The sequence below is a fragment of the Schistocerca piceifrons genome, chromosome X (assembly GCF_021461385.2).
Source record: "Schistocerca piceifrons isolate TAMUIC-IGC-003096 chromosome X, iqSchPice1.1, whole genome shotgun sequence".
NCBI classification, from domain to species: domain Eukaryota; kingdom Metazoa; phylum Arthropoda; class Insecta; order Orthoptera; family Acrididae; genus Schistocerca; species Schistocerca piceifrons.
In genome coordinates this window covers 377,439,127-377,465,127 of record NC_060149.1, presented here as the reverse complement: position 1 = coordinate 377,465,127, position 26,001 = coordinate 377,439,127, and the positions used below count along the sequence as shown (strand labels likewise).

Here is a 26,001-nt window from a genome sequence, read left to right as displayed (position 1 = left end):
AATAATAGACTGTGTATGATAGAAGATGTTCTGAACGAGAGTTTAGTAAAAATTTTTCTCTGTTTGAAAATCTTTGCAGACACCTCTTTAGTATGTTACATTCTGCACAGAAATTAGAATAATCTTTGATTTAAAAATCTAGTCAATTGCCGCGCTTCATTTCTGACTGCATCACTATTAGGAATAAGAATAATATGAATATAAACATGACATGATATGTATATTCTTCCGCGTTTGCTGTTGTCTCACTCTAGTTCCGTAGCTTATTAGGCAGACAGGATTTAAATGAGATAGCAACAAACACGAAAGAATACATGGCAAAATATTTATATTCGTATTATTCTTATGGTGAAGAGAATACTGCATGGGATTCACAATTCATAAAAGTTCCCATGCAACCATTTCTTCTCACAGGTAGGAAAAAATTCAGAACGTAGAGTTGGCCATTTTGACAAACATCCCAGTCTTGCCAGCCGGATTTTCGTAGTACATTGAAATGCTGCCACTTTCGAAGATGAACAATACAGAATTTGTATTTACATCATTGGATAATGTATGAAAATGCAGTGGTTGAAACTAGGGGCGGAGAAAAAAATCTCGTCTACCACTTTTCTTTTTTTTTAATTTATTTACTGACACAGAGGTTTTGGCGCCAGTATTTATCTTTGTGCCTGCAAAGGATGCCTGTGTAGTTCTAAGCCGCAGGCGGTTTTTTGGATTACAAAATCCGGAAAAAAAGTGCGGCTTACATTCGAGTAAATACGGTACCCTCCACAAGCCCCACCTCCAGGTCCCTCCAGCCAATTTACAATCAGCCTAGACCTGCAAGATTACCTCCCAGAAGACACTTCTGTAACACTGCAGGACTCACTAATCATGGTTATGGCCAAATTTGACAAGAGAGAGTCTGGCTACAGCATGGTCTCCAGGTCATTAGAGCACTCCATGCCCCTTCTGCCTATGAGTGACACAGCAGGTCTGACATCCACTCTTTCTTTGGATGACTACGTGCTTGTGTCGGCCCCAGATCACTTCATAAAGACGTCTGTCACCTGAACACCGCCAACCCCCCCGGCGGACCAACAACCTCGCTAACACCAGACAATGCACCACCAGCCATCAACACCTCAACGGACACTACCACCGCTCCATCAGCACCGCTGCTGACGTCGCAGGTTGGCCACCCTTTACGGCCGCCTAGGCATCTGGAAGACTACGATACGTCGGCCCTTGCCATTGCCAGCATGACAATGCATCATGATGTACACCAGTCACCGTGCTCTGCACTTGGGGAAAGGGGGGGGGGGGGGGCCTCTGTGGGGGGTGTAGAAGCACTGGCTCTACCCCACAATAATAGTGCTGCCCTACTGCAGCAAGAGGATCTGCAGCGAATTGACGCATGGTGCAGGGAATGGCAATTGAATCTCAATGTAGACAAGTGTAATGTGCTGCGAATACACAGAAAGATAGATCCTTTATCATTTAGCTACAAAATAGCAGGTCAGCAACTGGAAGCAGTTAATACCATAAATTATCTGGGAGTACGCATTAGGAGTGATTTAAAATGGAATGATCATATAATGTTGATCGTCGGTAAAGCAGATGCCAGACTGACATTCATTGGAAGAATCCTAAGGAAATGCAATCCGAAAACAAAGGAAGTAGGTTACAGTACGCTTGTTTGCCCACTGCTTGAATACTGCTCCACAGTGTGGGACCCGTACCAGATAGGGTTGATAGAAGATATAGAGAAGATCCAACGGAGAGCAGCGCGCTTCATTACAGGATCATTTAGTAATCGCGAAAGCGTTACGGAGATGATAGATAAACTCCAGTGGAAGACTCTGCAGGAGAGACGCTCAGTAGCTCGGTACGGGCTTTTGTCAAAGTTTCGAGAACATACTTTCACCGAAGAGTCAAGCAGTATATTGCTCCCTCCTACGTATATCTCGCGAAGAGACCATGAGGATAAAATCAGAGAGATTAGAGCCCACACAGAGGCATACCGACAATCCATCTTTCCATGAACAATACGAGAATGGAATAGAAGGGAGAACCGATAGAGGTACTCAAGGTACCCTCCGCCACACACCGTCAGGTGGCTTGCGGAGTATGGATGTAGATGTAGATGTAGATGTAGATATCTTTGCCAGTTCAGGTCTCTGTAGCATGCACTCTATGCTACATGCTGCGGGAATAAAAGTATTCCTAGTAAGCGACGAGAGTGCGAGTGATTATTCATTGTCATAATTACCATGCCCACTCCCCTCTACTTACAGAACTATGAGGAAAGTGATAACACTAAGACTACAAAACACGGTAGCTATATCTGCTCTTATGTACAGCACTGAAAACTAGATCCTAAGAAAAGCAGGTGAACAAAGAACTGAAGACTGTGCAATGAGATTTCTGGACCAACGCTATGAGATAGTGTGTGGAGTGGAGGTATAAGACAACAACTAGATGTAAAAACTAGATGTAAAAAAAGTGGCAGAACAGTTTAGACGCACCCCAACAAAATAGACACTTGAACACCTACCATGGCAAGCATTACGTTTCAACCAAAGTGGAAAGAAGAAGAAGAAGAAGAAGAAGAAGAAGAAGAAGAAGAAGAAGATGCCAAGTCTTATTGCACCTGTTTGATTCAACAAATAATATGTGAAGCATACATATACAATTAAACATCCTCGAGGAGCGTAATCGGTATTTACGCAGTTGAAGTGGGAATTAAATCTGGCACATTAAATCTGGTGTTATTGTTGAGGCATTTCCTCAATGGTAACAATTTTCAGGAAGATGCTTGCTTCTCTCATTAGTTACATGATCTACCCATTTAATGTAACAGAATGTCACATCAGACACCTTTCAGCTGCCTAATTTCCAGACTGTTATTTTATTGGGCTACCAGTTTTGGTGATATGTTACACAATCTTCACAGCCTCTGACTGATGTGTAAGAAGATTCCAACCTCGGTTCTGGAATGGTCAGATGATGATTGAAGTGATCACTGTATCAAAAATCTACAGATATCAGTCTTGCAATTCTGGCCCCTATTTTGACTGGAACTAAGGTTAGAATCTTCCTAAAAATTGGTCAGGGTGCCTGAAGATGGCATAATATACCACCGAAACTGACAGCCCAATAAAATAACAGTTTGGAAATTAGTCAGCTGAATGGTGTTTGATTTGACATTCTGCACTGAACAGCTGAGGTCCCGTAACCATATCTGAGAAGATGGACATACAGACCCAATTAATGTTTGTCCATAGGCCATGGCCAGGGCCATTGTCACTGAAGTTAAAATCTTCCGTGTTGTTAAGCGGCATCATACTGCTTATAAACGGCCAAATTTCGACCCCTCTGCTGGGATGTTCTTCAGGTGTTCACTGTAAACTGAGGGCTCAGTCTACAGTGGACAGCAAGAGATCCTGAAGACATCCTATCACAAGGTTGAACCATTGATCATTTATAAGAAATACGATGTATCCTAACTATCCAGAAGATTTTACCTCAAGTACTCATCTAATCTTCAGCATTCTTCTGTACCACCACTCTTCAAAAGCTTCTTACTAACACTTAAATCTAGAGGACAATACAGCTGCCCCTACCACTGTCATATTACATAACCCACAATGTTGCACCAGGCCTTCGATGAAGTGGCGCAGACTCTTTGGCATGATGTCACATGTGGTGGACTGCTGCTGAAATTGCTCGTCAACATTTTATAAAGTTTTAGTCTTCAGTTACTTATTTTAAAGTTTATTTGTGTTAATACTTGCTGTAAAAGTAACTTATTAGTGGATTTTGATCAATCTCAGTCATTCTTCCTGTGTTATTGACTCAAGTGGTCTGTTATTCGTGAGTGTGCTTACGTTATTCGTCCAAGCCTCACGCCTTAGTAGTGTGTGTGTGCATTTTGCGGTGTGCAGTTGCAGCTGCAGTGGTTATAAAGCTAAGTACTGACGAAGTTGTTTGTGCACTGTTATACAGTTACTAAATGTAATAGTTTTCAATGGTGTTTCGTTTTGTTTGTGGAAAAATAACACTTTAATAAACTTTTGGAAATGTTCGCTCACTGTTTTTTTTTAGAGTTTTCTGTCCGTTGAAATCATTGAGTAAATTTCACACTTTAGTTTTCAGCTGACATTTCTTATTGTTTCTAGTGAAATATTTCAGTAAAATTTTAATTTACTGTTTTAACTTCATTGAGTGTTCCAGTGTCCGCTTGAATTTTTGGTTTAGCTAATCCATTTTGTGAAGTTTTCTTGGTACTGGTATTAGTTGTCATTTAGTAGTATTAATAAAAGTAGTTTCTTTCTTAGTAGAGGGAGAATTTCAAAACAGCTACTGTTAGTTCTATAAATAGTTCTACTGGTGTAACTGAACTTAGGTAACATAGACATATAGTTTTTTCAGTAACTGTAAAATTTTACCATGAATGAGAAGTGTGGGCTCTGTTGTAGGTTTGTGAGTAGCTGGTTACAGTGTGGGATTTGTTTAAAGTATTTTCATTGGGGGGAATGCAGTGAGGAAGCTAGTGGGCATTCTAGTGATATACTCTCCTAGAAATGCAGAATCTGTTGTGGAAATAAGTTGATAGAGGAGCAGGAACATAAAATCTGTGCCCTTCAGGTGCACAATACGCAAAGCAGGAAATAGGTAGGTTGAGGGTGAAGGGTGCTGGAGAATGGGAACTGGCAGTTGGCAAAAAGGCAGCAAGAAGGAGGAGGTATTCAGACGGTTGTACTTTGCGTATATGCGATAGATTTTACCAACTGTCAGAGCTGAGTGGATAGGGGCCTCTGGTAGCAGTAGGTGTACAAAACATGCAGCAGTCCTCAGCAGTTAGGAGGCCTAAGTCACTTGCAACGTCTAACAGAAAGAAGAAGGTTCTGCTGCTACGTAGTTCGCATAGAGACGTGTGGGCCAGCAGTTGCAGGAAGTGTTGGGGAGTCAGTACCAGGTCACCCGCATTGTGAAACCTAGTGCAGTGTTGGCTCTGGTGACTGACAGCACAGGGAAGTTATGTAGGAATTTTACAAAGGAGGATCAGGTAGTGATAGTGGGTGAAGTATGTCTTGATACGGACGGGGAATATGATGTACGTGGTGATTTGGTAAAGATAGCTACTCAAACTGGTGGCACTAATGTGAATTTCATGCAACTGTCTCAGAATCATGATCAGCCTCATCTTAATGTGGCTGTTACGCGTGTTAACACGGGGCTGGAGAGGACACGGGTCACATTGCACTGGTGACAGTTGAGTCTATCAGTAGACCAGGTTTCACTAGGCGTGGCCTGCAAGTCAATAGGTATGGGAAGAGGAGGCCGGCAAAGGTTATAGGTGACGGTGTAGTGGGTGGTGGTGAGATCACTCATGGAAAAATTCCTGTAGTAGTTAGTGTTAAGCTGCATCTCTTTTAGATTGAAGTCAGCTGATAGGTATACCTGCTTAAAGGAAGTCCCTCGTAACTAAGGAATCACATTCAGAGGACATCATGTTTCCAAGTAGAGAAGGAATTAGCATATTTCATCAAAATATATGAGGTGTTAGAGATAAAGTTGGTGAACTGCTTCTAGATGTTGACTCTGACATTATTGGTATATCAGAGCACCACTTAAATAATTTGACAATTCAGAGACTTCCTTTATCAGGATACATATTAGCTGGCTGCTTTCAAGAACTTCCTTGTGGAGTGGGGGAGTGGCTATGTATGTAAAAAAACAGTATTCCATCTGAGTCCATAGATGTATCACGACACTGCACTGAACAGATATTTGAATGTTGTGCAGGGGCAGTTGAATTTAGTGAAACTAAACTTCTAATTGTTGTTGTTTATAGGTCCCCTAACTCTGACTTCAGAGCATTTTAGCTCAAGCTAGACGGGGTTCTTGATTTACTATGCAGGAAGTACCAGAAATTAGTTATATGTGGTGACTTCAATATTAATTTTGTATACAACTGTACAAGAAAAAACATCTTGGTAGATGTCCTAAATTCATATGATCTGATGCAAATTGTGTTTTTCCCAACCAGCGTGCAGGGAAACAATAGCAACAACCATGGACAATATTTTATTCCTTCTTCATTACTAGATAGACATCCTGTTAGTAAAAGGGTGAATGGCCTTTCAGACCACGATGCACAAATTTTAACACTAAAAGTCATTTGTATTCAAACAAATGTCACATATAATTACAAACTATGTAGAGAGTTAATCCCACAGCAATAGAGAGCTTTTTAAACCTCATCAAGGAACAAGAGTGGCAGGATGTTTATAGTGCCGATAACATAGATGACAAATGTAATGCTTTCCTTAACACATTTCTCATGCTCTTGGAGACTTGCTTTCCATTAGAATGTTCTAAATGGGGTACTAGCAGTAAAAGGCAGCCTGGGTGGTTGACCAGTGGGATAAGGCTATCATATAGAACAAAGTGGGAATTATACAAAAATGTTAGAAGTAGTCACAATCAAGCTACAGTAGCCCATTACAAACAGTGCTGTAAGGTGCTTAAAAGTGTTATTATGAAGGCAAAGAGTATGTGGTATGCAAATAGAATAGCTACATCACGGGATAAAATTAAAACCATATGGTCAGCTGTGAAGGAAGTGTCTGGTCACCAGCACAAGGTCGACGATATGAAGTCAGTTAATAGTAAAAATATTTCTGTTATTGATAAATCAGATATATGTACAGTATTTAACAATCATTTTCTGAGCATTGTTAATTAATTAAATAGAAATTTAGTTTTTACAGGGAATTATATAACACTACTGGCATATCCCTTTCCAAGATTGGTATCTGAAATACGCCTCTGTGACAAGGGGGAGCTTGAGTCAATAACTAAATCACTGAAACCTAAGGACTCTCATGGATATGATGTATTAAAGTACTGTGCTGCACATGTTATCCCTGTATTTAGCCATATTTGTGATTTTTCCTTTAGGAATGGTCAGTTTTCTGAACGATTAAAGTACTCAGTAATAAAGCAGCTTTATAAAAAGGGAGAAGGGGATAATATATACAATTTTAGGCCTATTTCTATGCCATCAGTGTTTGCTAAAGTTACTGAAAAGGCTGTGTATGTAAGTATAATTGATCATTTTATATCACACAACTTGCTATCAAACATACAGTTCAGCTTCAGAAGTCATTTAACAACTGAAAATGCTATATTCCTTTTTCCTCTGGATGGGTTAAACAGAAGGTTTCGAACACGAGGCATATTTTTTGATTTAACTTAGGCATTTGATTGTGTTGATTACAAAATATTGCTCCAGAAGTTGGACTATTACAGAATACAGGAAGTAGCTCACAATTGGTTCACCTCTTAATTTAGCAACAGACAGCAAAAGGTCATTATTCATAGTGCTGAGAATGGCTGTGATGTAGAGTCTGAGTGGGGTACACTCAAATGGGAGAGAGGGAGGGGGGGAAGGGGGGGGGGGAGGAGGCTGCCCCAGGGATCAGTGTTGGGACCACTCCTGTTCCATATTTATATAAATGATATGCCCTCTAGTACAACAGGTAATTCTAAAATACTTCTGTTTGTTGATGACACTAGCTTGTAGTAAAGGATATTGTGTGCAACATTGGCTTGGTTTCAAATAGCGCAGTTCATGACGTAAGTTCATGGCTTGTAGAAAATAAACTAATGCTAAATCACAATAAGTCTCAGTTTTTACAGTTTTTAACACATGATTCAACAAAACCTGACCTTTTAATTTCACAGAATGGGCATATGCTTAGTGAAACTGAACAGTTCATATTTCTGGGTGTTCAGATCGATAGTAAACTGTTGTGGAAAGCCCACATTCAGGATCTTCTTCAAAGACTTAATGTAGCCATTTTCACTATTTAAACGGTGCTTGTCAATCCCTGTTCATGAGTCTGGGTATTCTAACATAGGCCTCTTTACTGTCCCTTCTTGTTAATATTAGCTTATTCCCAAAAATAAGCAGTTTTTACTGGGTTAATACTCAGCAGAAATCAAATCTGCATTTGGATTGGACATCCTTAACTCTTGTGCAGAGAAGTGTGCAGTATACTGATGCATTCAGTTTCAATAAGCTACCACAAGAATTTAAAAATCTTAGCAGTAACCCACGCGCTTTCAAATTGATACTGAAGAGTTTCCTCATGGGTCACTTCTATTTTGTCGTGGAGTACCTTGAAAAATTAATCTGATTCTTATGTTGTATTGTTGATTACGTTTCCTTAAATATATGGCTTGACTTTTTTTTGGGTTCATAAGCATTTTATTTTTATCTGTTATTACTTTTACATTGTAATTTCATGCACTGACACATTCAATGTCCTTGGAGATTTGCTCCTCAATATGGTCCTACAGAACTTGAAGTGTAAATAAATAAATAAATAACCATGCGCAAGATTTTCATATTCTCTCACTCTATGCTCAAATTATTCGTCTTACAGAAAAAAAGAACAGTGTCTTTTTCTAGGAAATTTTATGCAGTTAAATTTTGTAGTGGAATATGTTTTTGCTGGAAGCCACAGTTTTCGAGTTATTCAGGGAAAAACATACAAAGGTGACTGTCAGACAAACCTCCGCACAACACTCAACCCTCATCACTCATCATTCAGGATTTCTAGTAAGTTGTCTACCACTGTACAAAAATTTCCAACTACATGAACTATTCCCAATATTCAACTTTTTTGGTCCCTATTGATGGGCCTATTACAACACCAGCATAGTTGCCTATTTAGTTAACATCAGCAATTTAAACGTGTCACAAGTGTAATGAAAGAAAAATTACTTTTGTTGATGTTACACTAATTATGTTTACAATTTGATCTGAACTTAACCCTTATAACAACAGTAGTTTCATAGTCAGAAGGCCTGACAAATGCAATGATGTAACCATTTATTTTATGCTGTTAATATTCAAAAAATTATTATGTAAAATTTACACAAACTTCAAATTTTACAATTTGTAAGGACTCAACCAAGTCGGTGGCATAATGAGGATGGTCAATGATGATCAACAAGAAGTTGAATGTTGGAATAATTCGTGCAGTCACAAATATGTATGTGCCAAGCAAGATCGTAAGAGATGGAAAAGAGCCACCATGGTACAACAACCGAGTTAGAAAACTGCTGCGGAAGCAAAGGGAACTTCACAGCAAACATAAACATAGCCATAGCCAAAGCCTTGCAGACAAACAAAAATTACACGAAGCGAAATGTAGTGTGAGGAGGGCTATGCGAGAGGTGTTCAATGAATTCGAAAGTAAAGTTCTATATACTGACTTGGCAGAAAATCCTAAGAAATTTTGGTCTTATGTCAAAGCAGTTGGTGGATCAAAACAAAATGTCCAGACACTCTGTGACCAAAATGGTACTGAAACAGACGATGACAGACTAAAGGCCGAAATACTAAATGTCTTTTTCCAAAGCTGTTTCACAGATGAAGACTGCACTGTAGTTCCTTCTCTAGATTGTTGCACAGATGACAAAATGGTAGATATCGAAATAGACGACAGAGGGATAGAGAAACAATTAAAATCGCTCAAAAGAGGGAAGGCCACTGGACCTGATGGGATACCAGTTCGATTTTACACAGAGTACGTGAAGGAACTTGCCCCCCTTCTTGCAGCGGTGTACCGTAGGTCTCTAGAAGAGCATAGCGTTCCAAAGGATTGGAAAAGGGCACAAGTCATCCCCGTTTTCAAGAAGGGATGTCGAACAGATGTGCAGAACTATAGACGTATATCTCTAACGTCGATCAGTTGTAGAATTTTGGAACACGTATTATGTTCGAGTATAATGACTTTTCTGGAGTCTAGAAATCTACTCTGTAGGAATCAGCAGAGGTTCGAAAAAGAAGGTCGTGTGAAACACAGCTCACGCTATTCATCCACAAGACTCAGAGGGCCATAGACATGGGTTCACAGGTAGATGCCATGTTTCTTGACTTCCGCAAGGCATTCGATACAGTTCCCCACAGTCAATTAATGAACAAAGTAAGAGCATATGGACTATCAGACCAATTGTGTGATTGGATTGAAGAGTTCCTAGATAACAGAACGCAGAATGTCATTCTCAATGGAGAGAAGTCTTCCGAAGTAAGAGTGATTTCAGGTGTGCCACAGGGGAGTGTCATAGGAAAGTTGCTATTAACAATATAGATAAATGGCCTTTTGGATGACATCGGAAGTTCACTGATGCTTTTTGCAGATGATGCTGTGGTGTATCAAGAGGTTGTAACAATGGAAAATTGTACTGAAATGCAGGAGGATCTGCAGCAAACTGACACATGGTGCAGGGAATGGCAATTGAATCTCAATGTAGACAAATGTAATGTGCTGCGAATACATAGAAAGATAGATCCCTTATCATTTAGCTACAAAATAGCAGGTCAGCAACTGGAAGCAGTTAATTCCATAAATTATCTAGGAGTACGCATTAGGAGTGATTTAAAATGGAATGACCATATAAAATTAATCGTCGGTAAAGCAGATGCCAGACTGACATTCATTGGAAGAATCCTAAGGAAATGCAATCCGAAAACAAAGGAAGTACGTTACAGTACGCTTGTTCACCTACTGCTTGAATACTGCTCAGCAGTGTGGGATCCGTACCAGATAGGGTTGATAGAAGAAATAGAGAAGACCCAACGGGGAGCAGCGCGCTTCGTTACAGGATCATTTAGTAATAGTGAAAGCGTTACGGAGATGATAGATAAACTCCAGTGGAAGACTCTGCAGGAGAGACGCTCAGTAGCTCAGTACGTGCTTTTGTTAAAGTTTCGAGAACATACATGCAGTATATTGCTCCCTCCTACGTATATCTCGCGAAGAGACCATGAGGATAAAATCAGAGAGATTAGAGCCCACACAGAAGGATACTGACAATCCTTCTTTCCACAAACAATGCAAGACTGGAATAGAAGGGAGAAACGATAGAGGTACTCAAGGTACCCTCTGCCACACACCGTCAGGTGGCTTGCGGAGTATGGATGTAGATGTAGATATTTGTACAGTGGCAGGAGGGAGTGCCATGACTAACATACTAGAAATCCTGACCAGTGGGGGCTGAGTGTGGGAGTGGGGCATGTTTGAAGGTCACTTTTGTGGTTTTCCATGAATAACTCAAAAACTTCACCCTCTAGCAAAACTGTATCCCAACAAGTTGTTAATAGGCTTTCACTCTCTGTATTTTGCCCTTGCTACCTTGAGAGTTTCACAGAGTCTTCCACAAATAGTGTCAAAAGCTTCCTCTAGGTCTACAAATGTAGGTTTGCTTTTCCTTGACCAATCTAAAAGAAGTCAAAGGGTCAGTATTGCCTTATGTGCTCCACATTTCAGTGGAATCCAAACTGACCTTCCCTGAGGTTGGTTTCTACCAGTTTTTCCATTCTTCTGTAAACAATTCACATTACTATTTTGCAGCCATGAGCTATTGAACTGACAGTTCAGTAATATTCAAACTTGTCAGAACCTGCTTTCTTTAGAATTAGAATTATTCCAGTCGTCTTGAAGTACGAGGGTATTTTGGCTATCTCAAACACCTTGCACACAACGTGGAATAGTTTTGTCATGGCTGGCTCTCCCAATGATGTCAGCAGTCCTGACAGAATGTCATCTACTCCAGGTGTCTTATTTCAACAGGTCTTTCAGCATTATATCAAACTCTTCTTGCAGTATCATATCTCATCTTCATCTATTTCTTCTTCCCTTTCTATAATATTGCTTTCAACTTCATTTCCCTTATATACACTCTACATACTCCTTCCACCTTTCAGTTTTCCCTTCTTTGCTTAGTACTAGTTTTTCATCTGAGCCGTTGATATTCATACAGCTGCTTCTCTTTTCTCCAAAGGCCTTTTTAATTTTCCTGTAGGTGGTATCTCTCTCTACCCTAGTGATATATGCTTCTATTGCCTTACAATTATGCTCTAGCCATTCCTGCTTAGCACTTTTGCACTTCTTGGCTGTCTCATTTTTAGATGTTTGTATTCCCTTTTGCCTGCTTCATTTGCCGCATTTTTATATTTTCATCTTTCATCAGTCAAATTCAGTATCTCCTGTGATATCCAAGAAAGGATTTTTACTAGGCCTTGTCTTTTTACCTACTTGATCCTCTGCTGCCTTTACTATTTCATGTCTCAAAACTACCCATTTGTCTTCTATTGTAGTTCTGTTCCCTGTTATAGTCAATTGTTGCCTAATGCTCCCTCTGAAACTGTCAACAACCTCTGGTTCTTTCAACTTATTACGGTCTCAGCTCCTTATTTCTAATTTTTTGCAATTTCTTCAGTTTTAATTTACAGTTCATAACCAATGAATTATGGTCAGAGTCCACATCTGCCCCTGGAAATGTTAAAATCTAATCCAAAACTTCTGTGTTACCATTATATAATCAATCTGAAAACTTCTAACGTCTTCAGGTCTCTTCTATGTATGCAACCTCCTGTCATTATTTTTAAACCAAGTGTTTGTGATGATTAAATTAGGCTCTGCACAAAATTTTACCAAGCACCTTCCTCTTCCATTCTTTTTCCCCAAATCCATATTCATCTACTATTTTTCCTTCTCTCCCTTTTTCTACTATTGAATTCGAGTCCGGCATTATAATTAAATTTTCATCTTCTTTAAGTGTCTGAATAATTTCTTTTATCTCATCATATATTTCTTCAATCTCTTCATCATCTGTGGAGCTAGCTCTCATATAAAGTTGTACTACTCTGGTGGGTGTTGGCTTTGTGTCTATCTTGGCAAAGCCAATGCAGTCACTATGCCGTTCATAGTAGCTTACTGTATTCCTATTTTCTTATTTATTAGGAGACCTAGTCCTGCATTACCCTTATTTTATTTTGTATTATAACCCTGTACTCACTTGGCCACAAGCTCTGTACCTACTGCCACTGGACTTTGCTAATTCCCACTATACCTAACTTCAACCTATCCATTTCCCTTTTCAAATTTTCTAATCTGCCTGCTCAATTAAGGGATCTTGCATTCCATGCCATGGCCCACAGAATGCCCGTTTTATTTCTCTTGATGATGACATTCTCCGGAGTAGTCCCTCCCCAGATATCCAAATGGGGGACTGTTTTACCTCCAGAATATTTTACGCACGAGGATGAAATCATCAGTCAAATTTTCATTTTCAGTAGTGTTGTGACAGTTTTTTATGTACTTTTTAAACTAACTTGCTGTCACTGATTTGAGAGCAATCCAATATTTGAAAGTCAATAATCTTCGAAATATCGTTATTGGAAGGTACTACAAAGTAAATTAACAAGATGAAGGTACAGTTCAGCATATTCTTATCCCATGTATCAACTCTTCGTGTCAGTAAATTCCATGCACGCACCTAGCCTACTGGCTGTAGTTTACATGGCCAGCTGGTACAGAAATGAATCATTTTATTTAAATCATTCCAGCATAGTAATTATTCACAACATTTGACAAAATTTTACTACTAGGCCATTATTACATTTAAAATGGTACACTTTGCAGCAACCTTCAACAGAAAGTCCTGCACCACAGTATTGCTGGAAAATCGCTGGAAGATCCAGCGATTTTCCAGCAATACTGTTACAATACAAAGCTTGAAATTTATATGTACATCATCCTTTGCCTTTTCAATTGCTTGAGAAACAATGAAAGCATTGTGTGCTGTAACATTTAGTGCCCTTCTAGACATATTCACGCACTGCTTTATGCTTTCTTTTTTTCTTTCTGTAAAGACAGTTTGTAGTTCCCAATTCCTTCCAACTCCCTAACTTTCCAACAAAGAACTTCACAGTGCATCAATAAAGATATCATTACATCTAGATGACAAAGTAGTGTTGCCCATCACAAAAGATGGCAGAGCAACATAGTTTTACTTGTGAGACTGCAACTGATGAGTACATGATCAGATAACCACCACTAACAGTAACTGTAGATTAATAGGATAAGTAAGAAGACAATCAGTTGCAATCCCATTGGTTTTTTATCATTCTTGCATAACTAGATTTCAGTTACAAATAGCCATCTTCAGTGCATTCCAGTGAGTTATCCTCCAACAAACTTGCAGCAGTACACATCACCATATAACTTTACTGGTGTATCAGCAGAAGGAAACTAACAGTTTACTCTTGCCTATACACTACTAAAGTTTGTAGCTGAAAACCAGTGGGATTGTGACCAATTGCTATGTTCCCATCGCTCCTTAACTAACAGCGTACGAGTATATATTCAGGTTCACAGCTTGAGAGTTTAGTAAAATAGTAATAATCATACTGATAAATTTAACTCTAATGGACACTACAGAAAAGGATAAGGCTGTCCTAACAAATTATAAACTGGCTTTCCTATCCAATTACAAAGGGACAATTTAGTGCAGATTCTGAATCACAAGGTAACCTGGCATTTTTCACATTAACAAAACAATGGGAGGAATAAAATCAGTAACAGAAAAGAAAAATCTTAAGAATGACTAGTGATGGAACCCTGGACCTTCATATTTGTTGTTTGGGATGTACCCAATGAACCATTACAAAACTGAGTGACAGCGACTCTAGCCTTGGTGCAATTCATAAGGTACCACAATGGAATGTTTTACATTCCATCATCTTATTTTAACAAACTATGCCAAAACAATGCATTTTTGAAAGATCCCTCTACGCAGCAATGGCTATAAACAGTATTTTTTCATTGCATGCACGTTTTAATACAAAATTATCAAACAAAAATGTTAACTTAAGGATTACGAAATCAAATATGGTGCACATGCCGAATGCTCTCCATCAGCCAATCATAGTACATGATGTTAGGACAAACTCTGCTCACATCTGGTAAAATTGTTGATTATTAACACATGACCAGTTTCACAGCTTTAGGCCGCATCATCAGGCGAACCTACATGGTAAAAAGCAAAGTACAGTGTCAGCACTTTTTGTGGATATTAAAATTAGTAAAGGAATGTCTAAAATATTCTCACAATGCTAAAAGATCATAGACATGCCCATCATTCCTAGTTAAAATGTACTATTCAGAGATTATCATCAATACTAAAGTTAGCGAAAGACAAATAAGAAGTTCCCCAGTCTTTAATATTTGCCTGCCTCAAAAAAGAAAAAAAAAATATCTCAGTGGAGGGCAGGGCATAAGTGACCTGCACGAACGACAAAGAGAGACTAGCGGGTTGGCAGAATGGAAGCTATTCATGTGGACAGTGTCGTGTTGTATACTTATGACTAGGAGTGCTGGGTCACTACCTTTACAAGCTTGCTTCCGTTCCACCAGCCAGCTTTGTCATTCATGGAGGCCGCTATTGCCTTGCCTGCACTGAGCTGCCTTGCTGGCATATTGGTAAGACACTGCCACCTGATTCTTTCCACATTGTAAGTTTTGTGTGCCATGACTAATCATGTCAGCAGTGACAATTCTTTGTCACCAATCTGGCCTCTTTTAAAAAAAACAAAAATATTGTCTGCTCACTATAAAATATTTTCTTTTTCTTTTTAGATGCAGGCAAATTTTAAAGAATGGGGCACTACTACTTTATCTTTCGCTCACCATAGTACTGACGATACTCTCTGAATAGTACATTTTGACTAGCGGCAATGGGTATGTCTATGATCTTTTAGTACTGTCAGTATATTTTAGGCATTCTTTTACTAATTTTAATGTCCACAAAAAGTGGTGACACTGTACTTTGCTTTTTACCACATAGGTTCACCTGATGATAAGGCTTAAAGCTGCAAAACCAGTCACGTGTTAATAAACAACAATTTTACCAGCTGTGATCAGAGTTCTTCATAATATCATACCTTTCAACAGCTGTGGTTGCCCGGTGTATAAAATATTTTGGGAATCACAGTACAGCAGGTCTATGGCCACATGTGATTAGTAAGAAAAGTAATGAGTAACAAATACTTCATAATGGGTAGATGGCTTGCCTGTGCCAAATACATACCATTTAGTTACTTTTGACAAGCCTAATCAATACAGTATCCCCAGCTATTAAACTGTCATTTAAAAAGTGCATACAGCAATTATAATCATTACAATTAATAATATTATTGATTTTAATCATTATTTTTTCAGTAAAGCACAGAGACAAGCATTCTTCACTGGAAAAAGAATGGGAGTTTGATTTGGGGATCAAGGTTTTAATGACCCATATTAAACACTAAGGAATACTTTCTAGAAAGAATTTAGCAGACCTATTAATATTTTATAGAATGTGTAGTGTGGGGAAGAGAATATAGTGTTATGTTTCTATTTTCACTTTGCTGATAACCTCACCATTGAGTGCTCATAAAAAACAAATAAATAAATAAATAAAAATTAAACACACACACACACACACACTACACTTACTTGTCGGCCACTACTCTTGCTTTTAGAAGAGCTGCTGTATAGCATATCGTAGCAGATTTGGGTAATGTAACATCATCATATTTTGCTAAGACAGCCTGTGCATCAGCATAGGCCTGCATTTCTAGTAAGGCTTCAATGAGATTCTCATGAACATTGAGAACATTCATAATTGGTGGAACCTCTTTTGATAGCTGAAAAAAAAGGAAGAGTCATATCATAGTAGTTAGTAACATGTATACAATATATGATAATTACATCTCATTAACAACAATACTGAATTATGTCCAAGTTACCATATCTCAATAGTGTTCTTCGGAAAGAATGTTGTCTTCCCTTCAGGGAGTCTCATTTCAATTCCTGAAGCATTTTCATTACACTTATATGTTATTCAAACCTACCAGTAACAAATCTAGCAGCCCATCTATGAACTGCTTCAATGTCTTCCATTAATCCAACCTGATGCGGATCCCAAACACTCATTCAGTACTCAAGATTGGTCATAATAGCGTCCTATGTGGGGTCCCTTTTACAGATGAATCACACTTTCCTAAAATTCTCCCAGTAATCCGAAGTCAACCATTCGTGTTTCCAACCATAATCCTCACATGATCATTCCATTTCATACTGATATGCATTGTTATGCCCAGATACTTAAATGGCATGACTATGTCAAGGTGGAGACTACTAATGCTGTATCCAAACATTAGAGGTTTGTTTTTCCTACTCATCCACATTAACTTACATTTTTCAATATTCCGAGCCAGTTGCCATACATCAAATCAACTAGAAATTTTGTCCAAGACATCTTGTATCATTCTACAGTCACTCATCTTCGATACCTGCCTGTACAGCATAGCATCAGGAAACAACCGCAAATCTGGAAGGGAAGCAGGGGAGGGGTAAGTGGCGTCTGTTAGTGATAACTCTTCATAGTTTCTTTGTGAACAGCAAAATAATTTTGAAATTTCACAACAAATGATTATGCTGCCACCAATCAGTATCTATTACATGTTTAGCATTACTTCAAACTGATAATGAATTGATATGCCTCTCTGAGAGATGAGGCAGGGTATGATGCGAGTCCGGTTTATGAACATTTTTTTTCTAGCACCCCTCCCCTTCTCCACCTCCCTCCAAACTGGTTATGCTCATGTTCTATAAACAACCAGGTTTTGTTAGTTTCACCATGTGCTGATCCCGCAACTGCTCTGTAAAAGATAGCAGAGTTGTCATTCTTTTTTTCCTGAAAGCTAGCAAAGCTGCCATTCTTTTTACTGTGCCTGTCGATGTCTCAAGGCTTCTGCTATTCAGTGAGTGGTCTCCTTTACTCCTAAATTATTTACATTCTGTCAGAACTTTGCTTACTGTAATAAAGTAGTCATTTTTAAAATTGAAATATTTGGATAAATTTTGTATATATGTCAGACTCAAATGGGCTCAGATATTTCTGAAATTAAAACTACAAAAGTTTCTGGCCAGATTGAAAAACCTTATATTAGGAAGGACTCCACATAGTCTAACTGCTCTTTAATATCTTCAAGGGACAGACTTTGCCTCAGAAGCTGAGAAGTGAAAATGGTACAGTTCTGATAAATTCATTTAATTTAATTTTAAAATTTTATTTTTTAACAATTCATAGAACATAACTGTACGAACATAAACACTGGCATTAATAAACTTTATTTGTGAAAGCTAAAGTGAAATTATGAACACTTTCCTTCCAAAAAACATGAAATATTAAGTTGAGAAATAAATTCCAGTGAATCAGGACTTCTTATTTTAATTTGAAAATATAATTATAAAAGTTATCATGTAGGCAAAGAAGTCGAGTTTTTGAGAACAGTTTAAAAGTGAACGAGAATGAGAGTATTCAATTAACAAAAGGAATTACAACCTAGTACTGAATGTAGAACAGTGGTGGGACAAGTAATGACTGACCACTCAAAATGAAGGACACTGAGACAGGAATAAGGAAAACTGGGACTGGCACAAGAAACTAGTGACCACCGGAAAAAGAACAAAAAGACAGGGGCTGTGTAACTTAATGACCTGTTTGATTCCTCTCTTAAATCTCATCAAATTTCTTCTTTTGCTTTATATCTTCTTGATGAGTATTAGGAAATTTGAAGCATTATATAAGGGATGATCAAAAAATTTTCATTTGAGGGTGTTGCTGCAGCATATGTGCAATGTAGCACAACTCCAATGTGGGTAGATAAGCACCGACATGTAGGCAAGGGATTAGTGTATGGCATTTGTGTCTTTCTGATATGTAAATGGGGAAACATCAACAGTATGACATTAGTATCAAATGCATCCAAACAGGATCAACATGCTGTTATTATCCCTTCTTGGCTGCTGAAGGACAAACACTGGTAGACATATATCTGAGAATGAAGAATGTGTATGGCACAACATGTCTGTTGAAAACCAAAATTGTGGAATGGTGTGACAAGGGGTATGGCTGCTTCATAACTATGCATGTCCCCATATTGTGAATGTCATAATGCAGAAGCCATGCCAACTCAAGTGGGAGACACTTGAGCACCCACCCTATAGTCCTGATATCTCCTGAAGTGATTATCATGTCTTTGGTCCCTTAGAAAAGGCCTTAAATAGACAAAAATCCCTGTCGGATGAGCATGTGCATTAGGCAGTTATGGACTACTTCACACAGTAGGACACAGTGTTTTACCAAATAGGCATCTTCATCCTGGTGCGTCGGTGGCATGATTGCCTCAATGCTCACAGTGATTTTGCCTGTTTGGCATACCGATTCTGAACTGTACAGCCTTTGAATGGAAACTTTTTTTTATCACACCTTATAAAATGATTGCATACAAGCCAGATGATACTACCCTGTGCTTTTTTTCATATTTATTGTTCATAAGCATTTTAGATAATCACAGGGAATAAAGGCTAGGAAAGAGAAGAGAAGCACTTTAGATGATCAAATTGCTTGTCATTAATAATTTCAGTGTAACATCACAGGTCACTAAGCTGCAGAGGCTGTTATTAGCCTAGCAAATGTTAACAAGTAGCATCTTGTTTAAACAGACTTACTTATAAGTTAACATGTTGACTAACTACTGCAGTCTGCATGTGGCTTTGTGTGTGATGCCTATACAAAGATGCGTGTAGTACATAAACTACAAAATGGTAACATAAAAGACTGTTACGTGTAGATATTAACATAAAAGACAGAAAAAGAAAAACATAAACAAATAAATTAGGTAGTGATGTTATCTTGATTAACTATAAGCTGTATAAATAGAACTGACACAATATAGGTACTATTTTATGACATGGAAGAGTCTCTGGACACTGGGATTTTCAAAGCCCACCACGAATTTTCTGTGAAATTAGATATTCTAATTGGCATAATTTGCTAAGTAACATGTTATTTCATGAAAATCACACATTTTTGGAATCTAAAGAATAAGAGCTACTACACTAATGGTAGAATTTTGACAGGATTGCAGTTTAAGATTGAGAGCTTCTGGAACTGATAATTTTGAATAGTTATCATTTTTTTAAATACACAGTTTTTGAAGGAAGTAAAATGTTGGTTGAAAAGTGGAGAAAGAGGGCTTTATAAGGTATATAAATTTAAGAACAAATATCTTTCAGTGGGTTTGAATTTTGAAGTGAACATAGATCATAGGTGTTGTAAATTTAGAAAATTTCTTCAAATAAAATGATTCTACATGAACTATTTCTATTACTGTCATAAACAATCGGTAAATTATACTGTAAAAAATGCGGTTTAACAAAACACAACTTGAACAGGACTTTTGTTATTTTATTTAATAATAAAGGAGATCGGAAAAGAAAAAAAATAATATTGGCATCAGGCATGGTACAAGATAATCCCATTTCACTCTTTTATAGTGAGAACAAGATTGATCTGAAGGAACAATGAAGAACCATTCCTCAGAAGGCATTCCTTGGTCCTTGCATTCAGTACTAAAGTAATATCCCACACACACACTACACAGTCTAATGGATCCCTATCATGCTTTTATTATTTAATTAGACGAACTGTACATACGTGCAGAATGGCCACCATAAAATGGCAAATTGCAACAATTAAATAATTACTTCCTTAAGAGATTTAGACATTAACACAAATGATTCTCAATGATGTTCCACATGCAAGCAATGCCTGAAAGAGAGCAGTCCAGTTAACTGCTCCAATGGGAACAATGTTTTAACTTGATACAAATGTAAATGGAAACACTGAGGAATGTGGCACATTGAGGCATCACCACAAGTTTCCACTGAAAATAAGAAGTAAATTAGTAACTGAACAATTTTAAGCAAGCAAAAAGAAACAGCCATACATAATATCAATAAGAGAGAAAATTATGATGGGAATATTTAATAGCAAATGTTTGGATAAGAAGAAAAAGGAAAATAATAGCACAGTAAAATACCCACAAGGAGCCATACACAATGAAAAAAGCTTAATGAAAGAGAGAATTGAATGAATTACCAAAAGGGAATTACACAATAGGCTTACATAACAGGTAAACAGAATTCGATATGTAGTAAAAGGAGAGTAGCAAATAGTACATGTTGCAGCACACAGAGAGAGAGTGAAGAAGTTTCACATACAAAAACAAATGACAAAAAAAAGGCAGTGTTTGCAAAGAAAAAAATAATTCTTTAAGCTGTTAATATCCAGCAATAATTAATTTATGCAGAGGCATGAACAATACTGTGATTAAGATGTAGAAAGTAAAATACTCTACAGCAACAGAAGGGAAAAAGAAGAAAAACCACTAGAAAAGAATAATTACTAAATGCAAGTCACACAAGTGAAAACATGATAAATGTGTCTAAAAATAATTGTGCAAAACCTACTTATACACTGTGTGGGGCGGCGGGTGGAAATTTGTTTGTTGTTATATATATAAAATGTTTTGTAATGTAGAAAAGATGCATTTCCCTGCCTATTAACCATACGTGGGGCGGCGGGTGGAATTAATTGTTATTTAAATTTTTCTATTATTTATGCTGTTGTTTTGCCATTCTCAACACTGGCTTTCTAACTACAATATTGGCAACCAGAAAGTGATTAGCAAAACGTGAAGCCTGTAATTAGAATTCCTAGTGCCCACTTCATCTGAGAAACACACTTATAGCTACAACTTATAGCTCTGAGAAATTAGTAGATTGTCTGGGATTCATAATCAAAAACGATTTTGATTAAAAATAGTTCAGTATATTCTGAAAGTCACAGATGAAAAAAAAGAAGAATCCACACAATCCGACTAACAGAGCAGTTCAGAGTCTAATGCGCTGATGCAACTATAACTGTCCAAATTAAATGTTTAAATGAATACTCGCCATAATTTGATGATAATGTTCATCAAACGCCACACTAAATAATGGTAGAATGTCCGTCCCGCAGCGGCACGTGAAAATATGACATACGCAAACTGAAGATAGATAATTAAAGTCATCCCAGAATTAACACTTCACTTGAAAATTATTTCATGGTTACGCGTATCCCGAGTAACTTAATACGGCATCCGAGGCTGTTTATAGCAATGATACCGACGCGACGCTACTCCCGACACAGGTAGTGTGCTATTCAGCGTCTGGAGAGAACTGGGGCCTTGCTTCCTCGCACAGCGTTCTTATATATAAAGCCGCGGTGCGGACGGCTAAGGGAACGCCTGATCAAAATTGCTCTCCCGACTAGCCCCTGGGTTAGTAATGCACCACTTTAAGTCATTGAATAAATCATAGCTCCTTTTGCTGATGGCCGATGAAGCTCTCAATTTAAATGTACTTTCAACACACAGGTAAGTAATCATAATAAAAGTTTGACGTGGCTAAGTTAAATATTTTGGGCGAGAGAATTAATTTAATTACACTGCACGCAGTAGACGAGCTCTGAACTTGCCCTTTGGAGATACGCTATCGCTATAGTTTAATAGTTATTCAATTGAAACTTCTCACATCTTCATGATTATAGCGGATCTCCATTCTACTTAAATTTAAACATCCTAGCCTTATTTATTAGCCTACTTAATCTATCTTGCTTCCTTAATTTTTAAGACAAAAACCAGAAAATCATGAATTTCAACTAAAATCTTAATTTGTGAGATCCAGAAGACTGTTTCTATTAAATAATTATGAAAAAGGAATCTAAATATAAATTTTTAAGTCTCTAGCTCTTTTCTGTTGCGCCAATGATTTTTACAGAAAAACATCCAAATTTCGAAAATGGTTAAAGTTATCGAACTGATATTCAACACATATTAATTTAGTATTACTCCTGACATGCTAGAAACATTTTAGGTTATTTACTTGATTTTTAAAGTATTGCGCAACATTTATGACGTCAGAGCTAGTTACAGCGGACTGGCTGGCACACAATGGAAAAACTGATGTGAATTTACTACGGCGTGAGTAGGCTGCTTCCCTACATCTGGGGCAAATACACTATGCATATGCATTAAGAAAAAACATACTTACATCTCTAAACAATTTTACTGCCTCCTTGACCCTTCCCAATTTTCTTGCACACATTGCTAGGCGCCTCTTTATATAAAGCAAAACATTTGTATCTCTACCTGTGAAATGACAAAAGACAACTATATCAATTTTTGCAGTTAATTGTATCATTGAGTACATAAAATGAATACATAAAATGTCGCAGGTTCGAATCCTGCCTCGGGCATGGATGTTTGTGCTGTCCTTAGGTTAGTTAGGTTTAAGTAGTTCTAAGTTCTAGGGGACTGATGACCACAGATGTTAAGTCCCATAGTGCTCAGAGCCTTTTGAACCATAAAATGTCATAGCCGGTGGATTTCTACCAGCTGTTTGTTGGTCAAATACTGAAGCAATTGAGCATTCCCTGTTATTGTTACTGGAAAAGGAGGTATGCAATATTCAAAGGAGTTCACAAAAACAACAGTCTTATATGACTCATGCAACTTCTTGTAGAATTATGAAACATCTATGAGTTACAGAGACCATGAGACCCCACAAAAGTCATGACAAAGCAATATGCACATATAAAGGTGGCAGTAGTATCGCGTACACAAGATACGAAAAGGCAGTGTGTTGGCGGAGCTGTCTTTTGCACTCAAGCGGTTGATGTGAAAATGTTCCCAACTTGATTATGGCTGTACAACTGAAATTAACAGACTCTGAATGCAAAATGGCAGTTGGAGATAAACGCATGGGACACTCCATTTTGGAAATCATTAGGGACTCCAATATTATGAGATCCACAGTGTCAGGAATGTGCCGAGAATGCCAAATTTCAGGCATTATCTCTCACCACAGACAACGCAGTGGCTGACAACCTTCACAATGACCGAGAGCAGCAGCACTTGTGTAGAGTTGTCAGTCCTAACAGACAAGTAACACTGCATGAAATGACCACAGAGCTCAATGTGACATGTACAATGTGCTCATTACCATGTCGGTTGGACCCTAGATGACTGGAAACCCATGGCCTGGTCAGATGACTCCCAATTTCAGTTGGTAATAGCAGATGGTAGGGTTTAAGTGGGGCGCAGACCTCACAAGCCATGGACCCACGTTCTCAACAAGGCACTGTGCAATTGGTGGTGGAATGGACCGGATCCTCTGGTCCAACTGAATGAGTGACTGGAAATGGTTATGTTCAGCTACTTGGAGACCAATAGCAGCCGTTCATGGACTTCGTGTTCCCATGAAAATGCACCATGTCACCAGACCACAATTGTTCATAGTTTCTTTGATGAACATCCTGGAAATTCGACTGAATGATTTGGCCACCAGATTGTCTGACATGAATCCCATCAAACATTTATGGAACATAATCGAGAGGTCAGTTCATGCATAAAGTCCTGCACCGGCAACACTTTCACAATTATGGATGGCTATAAAGGCAGCACGGCTCAATATTTGTGCAGGAGACTTCCACCGACTTGCTGAATCCATACCACATCGAGTTGCTGTGCTATGCCTGGCAAAAGGAGATCCGACATTATATTCAGATATATGACTTTTGTCACCTCAGAGTAGACTGTTGGAATCATTAGCTTCCACAAACCAGAATTTAGGTTACCCTATATATTCTCAAAATCCACAAGGAGACAGAGAAAGTCTCTCAGATTGATGGCTTGTTTCTTACTTTCCAGCAATGATGTGCTTCATATAAATATAAGAGGACAGTTATTATTCACAATGTATAGAAATGAGTTATAAGATAATGCTGGTAGCTTTGAGAGATCTCTGGGGTGATACTGCTTATGTGTATTATACTGTTATGTGTATTATGTGGTAAATGGTTATAAACTGCTGGATGAGGTGCAGATTACAGTATTTTGTACAAGGCTGCTGACCTGTCATAAGCACATGTGAAGTGCATGATTAATCAAAAGATCCTATATCTTTAACACCACCATATGTTATTAGTATGTCACTACAGGGAAAAGTTAAGGGACTATCATCCACATTAATGTAAGATAGAATAAGCATTTGCTAGATTAATAATCACTTGAAGAAATATCATAAACGTAACTCATATGACAGATGGAAATAGTCTTTCAAATGAGGAATCAAGGCAAGATAAACAGCAACAGAGACTTACTTTCTACAGTTTCATTAAAATCTAGCTTTCTTGAGAGGGTACGAAAAAGGCAACTGTAGCAAATGTAAATAGAGGACAGTGACATAGCAGGAAATGTTAATCACTCATAGCCCTAGCAGAAAGATAATACTGTCAGTATGTAATAACAAGTCCATCTAATGCGCTACACATGACTGACATGACAAAAGCAAGCAGCGTAAAAGAAGAGCAATAATCTAACATCAGTATTTCAGTCCAACTTCTCCATTTTTTCCAGTCAGTTTCCTATTTATTCATATCATGTTGTTGATGACTCACCTTCATTTTATTTATGTATACTTTGCTGGAGTTCAATTAGCTGGAATTTTAACAGCAGACAGGCTGCAGTGTAACAACATGCCACGTGTAATATGTGAAGAGCTATACCATACTCTCACTATAGGTTCCAAAAGTGACTGTCACTGTCAAACACTGATATTAAGCTGTTAAGCACGATCATGGTATCAGTTTGTCGGCTTACAGTGGCCCATTGAAGAGCCAACAAGTCAATGCATTGCCACACTATTCTTATACTGATTTAGATTTACCACAATGTTACAGAATCAATATGGAATCTAGCAGAGTTCTCTGCTTAAAAACACATGTGGATTCATATACAGCCACTTAACTGTTATCTCAGAGCTTTCAGATCATATCATTGGACACAATGCTCAACAGCTTGTTGTACAGTTTTGCTAGTTTGGTATTCACTATGGACTGATCTTGTACGTTTATAATGACCTTACTTTCTTTTTTTTTTTTTTTGGACTATGTTGCTAGCTAGTCATATACTACATGATCTTATTGTTACCAACTTGATCTCAACCATATAAAGTGTATTCTGCTTGTGTCTGTATGTGTGGATGGATATGTGCGTGTGTGCGAGTGTATACCTGTCCTTTTTTCCCCCTAAGGTAAGTCTTTCCGCTCCCGAGATTGGAATGACTCCTTACCCTCTCACTTAAAACCCACTTCCTTTCGTCTTCCCCTCTCCTTCCCTCTTTCCTGATGAGGCAACAGTTTGTTGCGAAAGCTTGAATT

The 26,001-nt window shown here is 38.1% G+C and overlaps 1 protein-coding gene across 6 annotated transcripts in view; it reads right to left on the bottom strand.

The window, feature by feature from the left end:
• The window catches only part of LOC124721307 (protein ST7 homolog), a 178,259-nt gene that overhangs the window by 53,120 nt on the left and 99,138 nt on the right, over positions 1-26,001 (bottom strand). For all 6 annotated transcript variants that reach the window (XR_007006316.1, XR_007006315.1, XM_047246215.1 and 3 more), the window contains 2 exons: positions 22,833-22,930; positions 16,344-16,534 (listed from right to left, as the gene is read on the bottom strand). Coding sequence is in view for 4 of the 6 variants with exons in the window: in XM_047246215.1 (XP_047102171.1) it covers positions 16,344-16,534; positions 22,833-22,930 (289 nt within the window). In the remaining 2 variants the exon portion in view is untranslated. The remainder of the gene's footprint in view (positions 1-16,343; positions 16,535-22,832; positions 22,931-26,001) is intronic.